The sequence below is a fragment of the Parasteatoda tepidariorum genome, chromosome 7 (assembly GCF_982258835.1).
Source record: "Parasteatoda tepidariorum strain Cologne lab strain chromosome 7, Ptep-v5.0, whole genome shotgun sequence".
Taxonomy (NCBI): domain Eukaryota; kingdom Metazoa; phylum Arthropoda; class Arachnida; order Araneae; family Theridiidae; genus Parasteatoda; species Parasteatoda tepidariorum.
This window is the reverse complement of record NC_141761.1, coordinates 88,928,294-88,941,402: the sequence shown is the minus strand read 5'-3', so window position 1 is coordinate 88,941,402 and position 13,109 is coordinate 88,928,294. Positions and strand designations below refer to the sequence as shown.

Here is a 13,109-nt window from a genome sequence, read left to right as displayed (position 1 = left end):
ATATACACCAGATGGCACTATCAGACTGTTCGTAAAGTGATAGTTAGTTTATTTTAAACTAGTTGTCAGTATTCATCAAACATATATAATTGCGAGTAACTAAAAAAATAAAAATGAATTCAAACATTGCACTTAAGTTTATATAATTTTCTTGAAAAATCATTGATCATATCTTTGAATCATATGATCATTTTCTTCAAATTATATGACCATTAAGGGATTAACTTCATTTATTAAAATATCTTTAGTTAGAGTGTAAAGGTTCTTTGATTAGTCGTAGTATTTTATAAAATAAAAAAAATTACGTTATATCAATTACAATCAAACTAGTATATTAAAAGGATGAGCGTAAATAAAGTAATGAAATAAAATATTTTTTTTAACATTTGCTTATGTTTTCCTTTAGCCCTAACAATATTCACAAAAAAATTCCGAAACTTCTGCAAAATCTCTAAACCATATATATTCTAATTGCAATTAACATAATTTGTTGTTCGAGTTTCCGAGTTTCATATAAATTGTATAAATTTGTCTACTTATAATTAAATATTAAGTCCACGTCTTAAAATATGTACTGTAGCAAAATAAACAGGGGACAACAAAAACAATTATTTAGTTTTTTTTTCGAAGAGCTATTTCAAAGTTAGCCAAGAAGAAAAGATCATATAAAATATCCAACTTCCCGTTAAAATTGGAAAAATCTCAGAAAAAAATGTATATAATTTCGAACAGTTGGGTACATGCAACTCGAAAAGAAGAATACTGTTGAAATTACACGGTTGGGCATAATCACGTGATTTTATTTTATTTTATAACAGGCATTGAACAGCAGACCCAATTCTGAGTTTACAACTATCAATGTTCAACTCCGTTGCCTTTCAATTTTGAACCCAATCCAGAAGATAAGGGAAGTCCTGGATCAAGTATTAGGAGAAACTTGCCTTCGTGGAGGACTTTTTGATGAAACTAACCCGAATTTTCGTTATAAGGACAGGAAAACCACGAAAACCTCCCATTGTTAGCCTGATGACAAGGGGTCTCTAACTCATCCGTCTGCCACTGAGGATATTTTAAGTCAGCACAGTGGTTGGTGCTAGCGGAGTGCGAAATTCGTATCGACAGTCATCGCTGGGATTCGAACCTGGCGAGCCACATTGGGAGGCAAGTGTTCTATCCCCTGAGACACTAATCACGTGTACTTGGTGTATTGACTTGGCGTATTATGGCTCTGAATTAAATTTCCGATCGGATTTAATTGGATGCCTGCAAACGTTGTCACGTATGTATCGAATCTGATTGGCTGCTGAATAGTGGCCTAAGCAAATAACACGAATAATCCACGCGTGACGTTGTTTGCAACTATCCAATTATAAGAGTATAGCAACATTATTTCAAACCGGGTAGGAAAAGATGAATGTTATTTTGAGATGAAATACCTGATTAATCTGTTCTAGATGAAGTTCAATTTTCAGTTGAGCTTCTCTTAATGCTTCTCTATCTTTGTGGTGGTATGGGGTCACTTTGTAGAGTCTGCTTAATAGCAGAGGATACCTATAAAATATTCCAAAAATTACAACCATTACAAAAAGTAGGTAAGAAGAAAATTGCTTACAATTATAGTAATAAATGATTAAAATTATTGAAAACGCAAATCTGTTATCAAAAAGGTGTTTACAAAGCGTATAAATCCAAGAAAATAGAGAGACTTGAGATTTTGAAAATCACTTCTTCGGTTTCATATTAGTACCGTTAGGACGATGTTATTGATCAAGGAGCTGACCTCACATCAGAAAGGTCCAAGGATAGAATCCCGGACTAGGCATGAATGTTCCTTCATTCTCTGTTCTATCTTCTCTTTACTGTGGGAGCAATGTTAGCCCATCTTGTATAGTGTTAATGAAAAAGTGGCCAACAAATCTGCCCATCTGATATCCGAATGAGGAGTGTTAATCGGGTCGGCATTGGAAAAAAAGACTTCATATTTGAAACAGATGTATTGTCAGCATGTTTTGAATGCCCGAACACGATCTTGAAGTACTCCACATGGTAGATACATGATAGATATCTCCATCATTAAGAGATCGACAAATTATCTTAATGGCGCACTTTGTGGCACTTAATGGCGCACTAATTTCAGAAAAGTTAGAACATTGAAAATAAGGGCAGTATTTTGTTATTATAGTCTCGTTCTGAGATGCCCGGTGGCTGAATGGTAGCACTTCGCGCTCCCGTGCCACAGGTCCGAGCAAGGTTGACTCAGCCTTTCATCCCCTTGTGGGTCGATAAGTTGGCATGCTTGGGAACTAAACACTGGGTGTTCCGCGTTCGGCTGACTACCTGACCGGAACATCTGTTCGTGCACCCCAGAGCTCAAGGTCAAGAAAACTGAGATGGGAACAGTAGGACTTGATGAGTGTCGTGCCACTGAGTTTAGTTTAGTAGACTCGTTCTGAATTGCTGATAATCTACAACTGTTACTAACTTTTCCCTCAATTTTTACTATTTTCGAGACAGTAACATTAATTTTGCACCAGGTAGAGTTTTCAATGATCCCATTTCTGACAGCACTGTTAAACCGATTTTATAACTTTAATTGAAACTTTTCGAAAGTCGAGGGTTTAAACAGCATATGGGATGTACAATATTCCAGAAACAGACAGGTGCTACCTGTTTGAAAGGACCTTCATAAAAAGTGTCCTGGTAGCAGATTTTGTTGAAGTTTGTGTACTCGTAATATCTTGCATACTTGTGTACTCTAGTGCTCTTGATATCACCTTGCTGCGTATCTACGCTAGTACGACAATCCGTATTATACGCAGCAAGTCTGGTGGTGACAAAAACTTCTAAATGACATATATCTGTCATTTTATAATTTGTTGTTGTTGTCACTTGTGCACTTGCGAATCAAGCGAACTCTTAAGTCAGAGAATGCGTTTCTTGTTAAGTGGCGCCATTTATGACCAAGAATGTGACTGCAACCATACACACGTCACAACCCATTTTACACTGAGGACCCATTCATTCATCCACAGATCGTAATTTTGACCTGAACTAGAGAAAGATCAATCTCCAATTCAGTATTCCAGAGATATAGATTCTTTGTGGGAACTTGGAGGACTCTGTGATCTCGATCGATTTAATGTGCCCCAGTCACCATTTAATACACGGGGATTCTTCGGCTTTCGAACTCCCGAACACGAACCCAACGTCTTACCAACCAAGCTATCACGGCCCCATTTTGTATTTTAAATTATTGAATCAGCCATGGCATTAACTTCGACCGAATTTGGATGTCCAAGGTCAGGGGTGAACTACGTAGTCTGATTGAAATGATTCCTACCACGGCAGTGAAATGGTTCTATACATGGGGCTGAGACACTTTGCTATGGTCAGGTGTGTTGCAGTCGTTGCAATTCCATAGTCGTATACAATAAAAGGTGTACTTTTATTATTTGAATGAATCATACCAAATATAAGACAACATTCTCAACCATAGACTTACTTAGTGACCCTTTGCACCGGGACCATGAGAAAGGCGGAGAGGTTCATTCTCCTGAGGAGAGTGTTCTCCATCTGTGACACTTTCAAGAATATCCTCAGGAGTTCTTTCTCCTTCTCCAAGTTGGTTAGCAGGACGGACGCCGAACCCTAAAACAAAATAGAATCCGTTTTAAAACTAAAAGAATAGTTAACTAAGTATATTGTGATTATAACTAAAATCGTTCCAGCATTTATTGTAATGGAAAACGATGAAATTGGTGAAAGAAAGATCATACCAACACAATGAACCTAATTTTTAATTTTATTAAAATATTCATCATCAAAGACTTCATCGTAGCAATGCTGAAATATAATAATTGATGTCCGTGAAATATAATAATTATAACTGTTGAGTTTTAATGGCGGATGCAAAATAATATTGAGTGCCATATGACAATTCCATTTGAAACTGTTGCTGGAAAAAGTAAAAATTTAAACAAGGCATTTTTTTCTTCTAAGGAAGTTGAATTTAGTTTAATATGGTTCTCATAAGTTTGAAGTCAAATATTTCGTAGTGAGATTTTATAGCAACAATTTTTACCTTATCATCTGTTGTTTTATTATAACGTGAATATTTTAATTGATCTCTAAACGTATTGCATTGGACATTTGTTAAATCAGAAGAGCTCAATTTCGTTATATATAATAGAGAGTTTTTGCATAGCATTTGTCTCACGTTAACCGTAACGCTAGCTTTATTTTATACTCCTTAGAGACGTGATGATTTGTAGGGAATTTTTCGCTCATGCGCTGTAAAGGAATAAAAGGTTAGGAGAAACTACAACTCTATGCAAAATCTCTCTAACTAAAGTTTAGTTTTAACACGGAAACAATACAAAGTTATTTTTTATTTATTCATGTGTTTTTCTCAAATATTAAAGGCAATAATTCTGAGACTGAGAGAATGAAAGCTCGTGAGCACAAAATCTAAACTCTTTTAAGAAAATAACATGCAAGACACTTTTTTTTTGCTGCAAAAAATTTTTTCAAAAACTTTTTTTAATCCTCAAAAACTTTACTTATATTTAAGAAATATGAAGCAGAATTTAACAACATTATTTACTTTACGATTTTTACGGGCATCAAATTTGAAAATATAATTTTCCGACAGTCTATATTAATTCATTACTTTATTTTACTATAATTGAAAGTTGCACTTAAGTTGACAGATTTATTTGTTTCAATAATAAATTTTAACGGTATAAACTGCTGTACTTAATTTGGTTAAAATACTTAACTTGAAATAAAATTAGATGGAATTAGAGAATGGGTCCCACAAAAGAGAATTTACCTGTCTAATGCAATAAACCTCAAATGCTCTCAGCATTGTTGTCGTCTCTAAGAATATTTTTCCTATATTTACAGTGGTGTAATCCTGAAATGAGAGAAACATATAAATAATTAAAATAGTGTAAATAATAATAATAATACTCTGAGTAAAAATGTATGATGAAAACTTCGAGAATATGGTACGTTTTACTGTGCTTCTGGTTCTATGGGAACGTTAAAAAAATCAGTAATTTTTATCAAAGAACTTTGGTAAAAATATTGGTAAAATTAACAAAACATATGGTTTCATAATATGTGATAAAATGTTTAAAATGTGTTAAAATTCGGTAATTTTATCATGATACCTCTGAGCATGGCATAAAAATCCTTTATTCGGTAAAATTTACTTTCCGTTTTTGTATTCCTTACAAAATGTGTTGTAATAATAACTATAACTTTAAAAATCAGAATTTCCGATAAACCATTACGATATGAAAGGTAAAATTACCAAAGGAATGGTTTAATTAGCTTATTTTTGGATTTTATTAAGAAGAATTATGGTTTTTAATTTATTTACCAGAAATATCATTACTGTTCATTACTGTAATTTCACCAAAATTAGAACTACTCAAAGTTGTGATTTATAATTTTACTATTTGTGTATGTTGCCATATCTCTGATACCATTTGATGATATATTAAAAAAATATATTTGCATACAATTATAAAACCAAATTATTAAGATAAAAAAATAACACAAAATAATTTTTTTAAATTTTATTCAAATATAGTAATGATTGGAAATGAAATTTAATTCTGAAATTACCCCTTCACAAAAATTAACAAATTTATTGGGGTTGAAGCCTAGAAGATGGATGTGGCTTTATTATAGCAAACGTAAAAGGAGAACTTGTTTGATGTACTCGATGCAACTGAATTAAAAGATACTATAAACTATGTCTGACGTAAAAAGTGCAGAAAAAGATGGAGTTTTGGAAACAAAAAAAGTAGAATTTCTTAGGCAGAATTCTAATGAAGAAAAAAAAATTTCAAAACATACATAATTGCGAAATAGTCATTATTTGTATAATGAGGAAAGTCAAAAATTTTCATGAATCAAACATACACAGAAAGAGTCAAATGTAAAAATGGGTTAACATAGCATTACTTCGATAATTTAACTTTTTTTAAAATAGTACACTCTGTGGACACATTTCTTTAAAAAAGAAACGTCAATTCTAGATCATATTCCATAGGATTTAACTACAGCATCCCACACATATTAAAATCACTGCTTTAAATTGTAAACTTTAGAACATAATTTCCCGAAAAACACCTGTTTCACCCACTCCTGTCTTAAATATGACCTGAAGCCTATTGCGTGGGAGGGAATTATGATACCATCTGGACAGTTGATAGAATTCAGATACTCAGTCTGATCTTCCTTGTTATATGTTTTTTGATACTTAAATAATCGTGTAATCATCCTCTTTTGCGTCGTCATCCTTCTTGTTTTTATCTTGTTAATCATTCTATAAATAAAATATACCATTCTTTATCTGCCTAAAAATATTTATAGGTTAGAAGGTTTGAATTTCGTAGAAATCATTTCCTTTTCACTTTAATACAACTTTTGGATGTACAGTGCACGGAAAAAAAGAAGGAAAAAAAAAACAGAACATCCTGAATAACTTTTGAAATTTCTTAGACTAAATAACTTTTCGAATTTGAGAAATACTATTTTTTTTATAATTCAATTTCCCAGGATTTCGATCAAATTTTCCGATTTCGATCAAATTTTGTATAATGCCATTTAAAATTACATTCTTTAAAACGATGAAAAAATTGTATACCTAACAATTAAAAAATTGACTATTATTAAATAAAATAATAAAAAATAAGAAATGTTGAAAAAAGTTTTTTTCCCGTGGAATTATCTTCGGATAAGCGAATTTTATTATTGTGTGCAAAAATATTTCTGTTTGTTTAGAAAGTTCTTGAGATCTGGAGCAATACGCCAAAAGAAAATAACATTAAGGGGTCCAAATTTTAGACTGCTTTCCTGACAAAACTATTATGACTCTATTTCTCTGCCTGCGGCTACCCCCAATTACTTGGGGGTCAGAAATCCGAATCCCTCGACAATAAGGTGTGTTTATCCAGAGAAAGCATAATCAAATTACGGTATAAAAATTCGGCACTTTGGCTGCATCATCAGTAAAATACATTTTTACCGTAAAATATTATACCTCAATTTTTACTGTTATATTTATTAAATTAGAGTGATTCAGTAATTTTACGGTAATTATTACTGAAGATCAAATTCTTTGTTCCGCTAAAAATGGACTTTACAATAAAAAGTATCGCCATCCTGTGTGCCGGTACTTTTTACTGTAATTTGATCAGTAATTACTTACAGTGCACAAAAACATAAGCAGCAAATAAAAAAATTTTACGTTTTCAAAATTAAATGAATGAAAATGCATACATTGAAAGAATATGCTTTGTTTTTATGATGCTCTGATTTAACACACCGCCTTATCTAACAACTGAAATTTCAGCGGCATCTTGATCTAGAGTCTCTTTAAATTTGTTTACATTAACAACATGCATATGCAACCTAAACAAGAAGTTGTAGCACTTCCGCAATTATTTTGGGAAATTTGTACTTCTTAGGGTTTTCTTTCATTGTGAGTGAAAAACAAGCACATGAGTAATTTTATGTCACTCGGAAATCGATGGTACAGTTGAGGCGGCAGTCTTCTGAGTTGTCAACTAAAACATATAAATAGACGCACATTATGTGTATACTTTGTTACCCCTGCAACAAGTGATCAATCAAACGGATGATTTTTCTAGAAATAGTCTTTCAAATTAATAACATGTCTTTATGTATATATCACGTTTTCTAGAAAATTTTCTTTTTCTTTTACTAACTTATTTAGTATATTAGCAGCTCTTCTTACATATGTTTCTTCACCGAGAAAAATCGTATGGTCAAAAACTATCAGAATGTGGTAAAATTTACCGTGTTTCTGGGACTATAGGAACACCAGAAAGTTAGGAAATTTCTACCGAATCATTTTGGTAATGATTTTAGTAAAATTAACTACAAAATAGAGTTTTATAATATGTGATTGCGTTTAGCAAATGCGGTAAAATTAGGTAATTTTATCATGATACCGTAGAGCATTGCATAAAAACCATTTATTTGGTTAAATTCACTTTTCAGCTTCTAAATGTGTGGTAATAAGAACTATAATTTTAGAAACCAGAATTTCCGGTAAACCGTTACCATATGAACCAAAATATTTCCTAGGGAATGGTTTAGGAGCCAGATACTTTACAAACCAGAATTATGGTTCTTTTTTTATAATCAAAAATTTCATTACCTTACAGTACTGTAATTTTACCAGAATTTATTTTCTCCGAGTAATTTTATAATTGAAGAAATCAAATTTTTTCACGCTTAATAATTTAATGCTTTGTCAAGTCTGTTACTATTTCAAATGTAAATTATTTCACAACTTCACAATAAGTATTTTTATTCTTTACGAAATTTGTTGCCATTATTATTTTTAAATTATTTTAGTTTAATTAAGTTAATTACTTTAGTTTTTTTATTCTTTTAATTAAATTACTTTAATTTTATTCATTTTTCCTTGTTGAGTCCATAATTTTAAATTAAATTGAGTTATTGAATCACATTGAGTTATTATCTTTATTTCTTACCGAGTCTGTTATATTATTTTCAATAACAAATTACTTCAAGTTAAGTATTTTTATTCCTTGTCAAGTCCGTTACTATTATTTATTAAATATAGCAACTTCAAGCTCAATATTATTCTTTAGTTAAGTCGTTACTATTATCTTATTTCAAAATATTTCTCGCTAAGTCTTTTTATTCTTTGTGAAGTTTGTTATCATTATTTCAATATCAAATTACTTCATAAAATTTTTTTTCTTTGTGACGTTCAATATCATGTTTTTGATATTAAATTATTTTACGCTTGATATTTTTATTGTCAAATCCCTTACTATTATTTTTAATAATAATTCCTTTACATTGCATATTTTTATCATTTGCCAAATCCGCTACCATTGTTTTTAATATAAATTACGCTAAGTTTTTTATGGCGAAGTTTGTTATCATCATTTCAATATCAAATTACTCCATAATATTTTTATTCTTCGTCATGTCAGTTTAATTCTTCAGACTTTGCATTTTAATTCTTTGTCAAGTCCGATACCATTATTTTTAATATTACTTCACGTTAAATATTATTATTTTAATTCGTTATCATAATTTTAATATTAGAACACTTCGCGCTGAAGAAATTTTTTTCTTTGTCAAGTCCACAAAAATCGTTTTTAAGATTATAATGAATCTTTTGCACTTTTAAATAAAAGTTCTGTTTATTTTATAGTTTAAGAAGAGGTTAATAATATTATCTAATCTGAAAATAAAAGGATACTGATTTTTACGAGATTTGATTTGGTTGTCAAATCCGCTATCATGTTGACCGTAGGGCGATTCTATCGTAAGGTCGACCAGGTGACCAAATTTTTAAATTTAATATTTTTAAGCAAACCAGGTATTATTTTCAAGGTAAAAAACTGAAGATATAGAAATAATGACTTTTAACTTATAAATATCAGTTTTCAATAAGTTACAGACTGTTAAAAGATTCATTTGAAATTTCATACTACATTATTTGAAATCTCATACTACATTATTTGAAATTTCATGCTACATCGTTTGAAATTTCATACTATATCATTTGAAATTTCATACTACATCGTTTGAAATTTCATACTACATCATTTGAAATTTCATACCACATCATTTGAAATTTCATACTACATCGTTTAAAATTTCATACTACATTATTTGAAATTTCATACTACATCATTTGAAATTTCATACTACAGCATTTGAAATTTTAAACCACGATAAGTAAATCTCTAACAAGTACAGTTTTTTTAAAAAAAAAAAAAATAACACTAATAATAAATAGAAAATGGAATAAATAATAATTAAAATAAACTATAATTAAAATATACTATAACAAAACAGGCTATCCTGCATAAATGTGTAGAAACATTTCCCATTTTGATTTACTGAAGAAATTCTCAAGATGCACTTTTGATATTTTACGTCCGTCACCATGCAATCGATCCGTAGCCTAATGGTAAACCACAATATTAGTACTCTGAACATTAACATTGCACAGGGCAGCATCCATGATAAAGTTTTAAATTGCACCATATTTTCTTCAAGTTGAATAATATTAAACAATATTATTAAACAATATTTTGCTTGAACCCTTTTCAAAACTTCCGACAGAGTTGCTAAAAACTTGAAATTAATCTCGAATTTAAGTTTTTTTAATTTAACTTCTTCAACGCCAAGCATTACATTCAAGCGTATGCGGTGAAATTGGGCTGTAAATTACTAGTTTGAGTTCAGATAAATAAAAAAAGTGTCCATATTTCTTACTTCGTCTCCTTGCTCCATGGCTATGTCTGTGGCATCTTTCAGCTTTTCAGAAAAGTAAGCATTAACTAAGATAAGCTCATCTAAATTAAGGAAGATTCCATTCAGTTGCTCTTTCGTGAGTAAGCCGGCCACCTCCATTGGACTCTTGAACTCCTATAATTGGCAACAAAACAACAGTTTTTGAAATCAAGAAAATTAAAATTGTTTCATAAGTATGAAATCACAAATCTGAAACAATACTGATCTAAGTGGAAAACAATAATTTCATTTTTTTGTTGTTATTTAATGCACGTTTTGTTGAAAAGCCAATTTTGGTCTTTCTTTGTCGAAGTTTTAAGAAACTGCGGAAACTGTGAAATTTACAAGATAAATTAATAAATAAAATTATTATTTAAATTTTTAAATGGTTCATTAACATGCATAATTTAAGAACATTTTTCCAAGGGTATACAGGGACTCGTATAAAATATCAGACTTATTATCCAAGTTTTTTTTTTTCAATGCCCACCTGGAGAATGATCTAGGTCACACAGGCAGCCGAAGGACAGATTTGCTGACCACTCTTTCAGAGGCACCATATTAGGTGGGCCAACGTTGATCCCACAGTAAGGACAGATAGTACAGAGAAAGAAAGAACATCCATGCCTTGCCCGGGATTCGAACCCAGTACCTTTCTGATGCAAGGGCAGTTCCCTAACCCCTACACAGGCCGGTCGGCTTATTATCCAAGTAAAAGGAAAGAAAAGGAACACCAAACAATTATATTGACGCTAGGGATACTTAATTAATTGATTCTATAAATACCTAAATTATTTAAGTAGGTACGTATTATTGGTTCTTTGTTATTGGGTTTTATAAGGCCCCACAAAATGGAATAATACGACAGGTTTAGCAGGCTGCATATTTTTAGATATTTGTTTAAAAACAGTGCGACCATTCTTTGAAAGCTAGACTGACTTGCATCAGCATCTAATAAAAAGCGAGCAAAGTTATCTCTGGTTATAAAGTTTTCAGAGAGATAGTTCCGGGGGAGGGCGAATTTGCAATCCAGGAGCCTTTAATGACTGATTTTTTGAAGATTTTTCCTCTTTGCTGTAGTTGATCATAATTATAATGCAAGCTTTTATTATTTTTGAAATTTGTTCATTGAATCAATAAAAAGTCAAGAATTAAGTTTTAAGAGAACGTTATTTAAGAGAATGAAATTTAAGAGAATGAAATTTAATAGAATGAAATTTAAGAGAATGAAATTTAAGAGAATGTTAAACTGGAGAGCGGGTCGTTAAAGGCCACTGGATTGGAAAGTTGCTTCCGGGGGTTAGCAAACGCAATGAAGAGGGGTTGGAGTCTCTGGTCTCTTTTTATCTACAAACAACTGCTGTTCTAAAAAAATTCCTCCGCTCTCATGTATGTGTAATTTCTTTAGTTTGTTAACTATTCTTTCATCTCTTAGGTAACCAGTTTTAAACAAAGACGATTTCTCTGAGTTAGAATGCTTTTACGAATCTTTACAATGTCATAATATGTTTACATAATTGTGTTGCTATTGTATCATAGTAAATAGTTATATCGCTGTTTCCTTTACTATTGCTTGTGGACCTTTTTTTTAATCTATTCTCCCAGTATAATGAAAATGCTATATTTTATTATTCATTCTCACTTATTTATCATACTTTATTTCGATAAAAATTTAATCATTAAATAAATTTTATGATTGCACTGATATCGTATCATTATAGGTACTTTATATTATTATGAAAAAGAGGAAGAAAATAGTTAAACAAAATTAATGAAACAAATGACACTTATAATTTTTAAAAAATACATTTAATTATAAGAAGTAATAATTAATTCAATTTATTTATTTTCCATTAACTTAGCGATGTTATTTACACTTTAAACGCTGTCTCGCGCTACAATCGATGCAAATTATTGGTAATAACAATAAAATTGGAGTGCCTTCAAAGATTTTTTAACTTAATCTTTGAAATAAATGTATAAATACACAATATATATAAAGGCTGAAACTAACGAACCTCTTTAATTATCAACAGATCCTTGCCGTATTTAAATTCGGTTTCCACTATTTCCGTCACAATCTCTTTCCTTTCGGATCGCTTTTTATCACATTTTTCGCACACTAGAGGGCAGCAGTTCAAACTATCGGACTGCTCCGCTTCTAGCTGTTGATCACAGTCAGCACAAACTTCGTCGTTGCGACGATCAACACTTGGCTTCTTTCGTCTCGTGACAGCTGGTTTACTTGTTTCACTACCAACTCCACTGTCAGCCCTTTCAATTTCAACGCTACCAAAGTGACGAGTTTTCTGAAATGAAAAAATTACCTGAATTAAAATTAGAGCTCATAATAAAAAATAAAAAAAAGAAAAACATAGTATTTTCCCCTCTCCCGTAATTTACAGGGGGGGGGGGAGAAAAATAATATATTACATTATTTGAATCAAGTACACCCTAAATTTATAAGAAAGTTTTTGTCTTGATATCAGATTTTCATGTAAATTTTTTTTATTATTTGTTTATGTTAGAGCTTTTGTTTGACATCTAATTATTGACATCAAAACGTAATAAAAAAAATTTTCTACAACAAAAATGGCAGCAGTTTTTTAAAAATCTAAATCAGCAGTTGTTAAAAATCTAATTTTAAACGTGTAATTTTCCTTTCCTTTCTTTTCTTTATCTTTCTAATGAACAAATAAAAATACATATTTGGGTGGAAATAGATAGTAAAGAACAACTAAACATGCAATAAAATATTTGTATGCAAATAATATGTAGATTCT

The 13,109-nt window shown here is 30.9% G+C and overlaps 1 protein-coding gene across 1 annotated transcript in view; it reads right to left on the bottom strand.

Annotated features, from left to right (window-relative positions):
• Window positions 1–13,109, bottom strand: part of LOC107447826 (uncharacterized) — a 123,291-nt gene that overhangs the window by 23,321 nt on the left and 86,861 nt on the right. The window contains exons 8-12 of the mRNA XM_043041886.3: window positions 12,345–12,635; window positions 10,309–10,461; window positions 4,832–4,915; window positions 3,503–3,648; window positions 1,437–1,551 (exon numbers count right to left, since the gene is read on the bottom strand). Coding sequence (XP_042897820.2) covers window positions 1,437–1,551; window positions 3,503–3,648; window positions 4,832–4,915; window positions 10,309–10,461; window positions 12,345–12,635 — 789 coding nt within the window. The remainder of the gene's footprint in view (window positions 1–1,436; window positions 1,552–3,502; window positions 3,649–4,831; window positions 4,916–10,308; window positions 10,462–12,344; window positions 12,636–13,109) is intronic.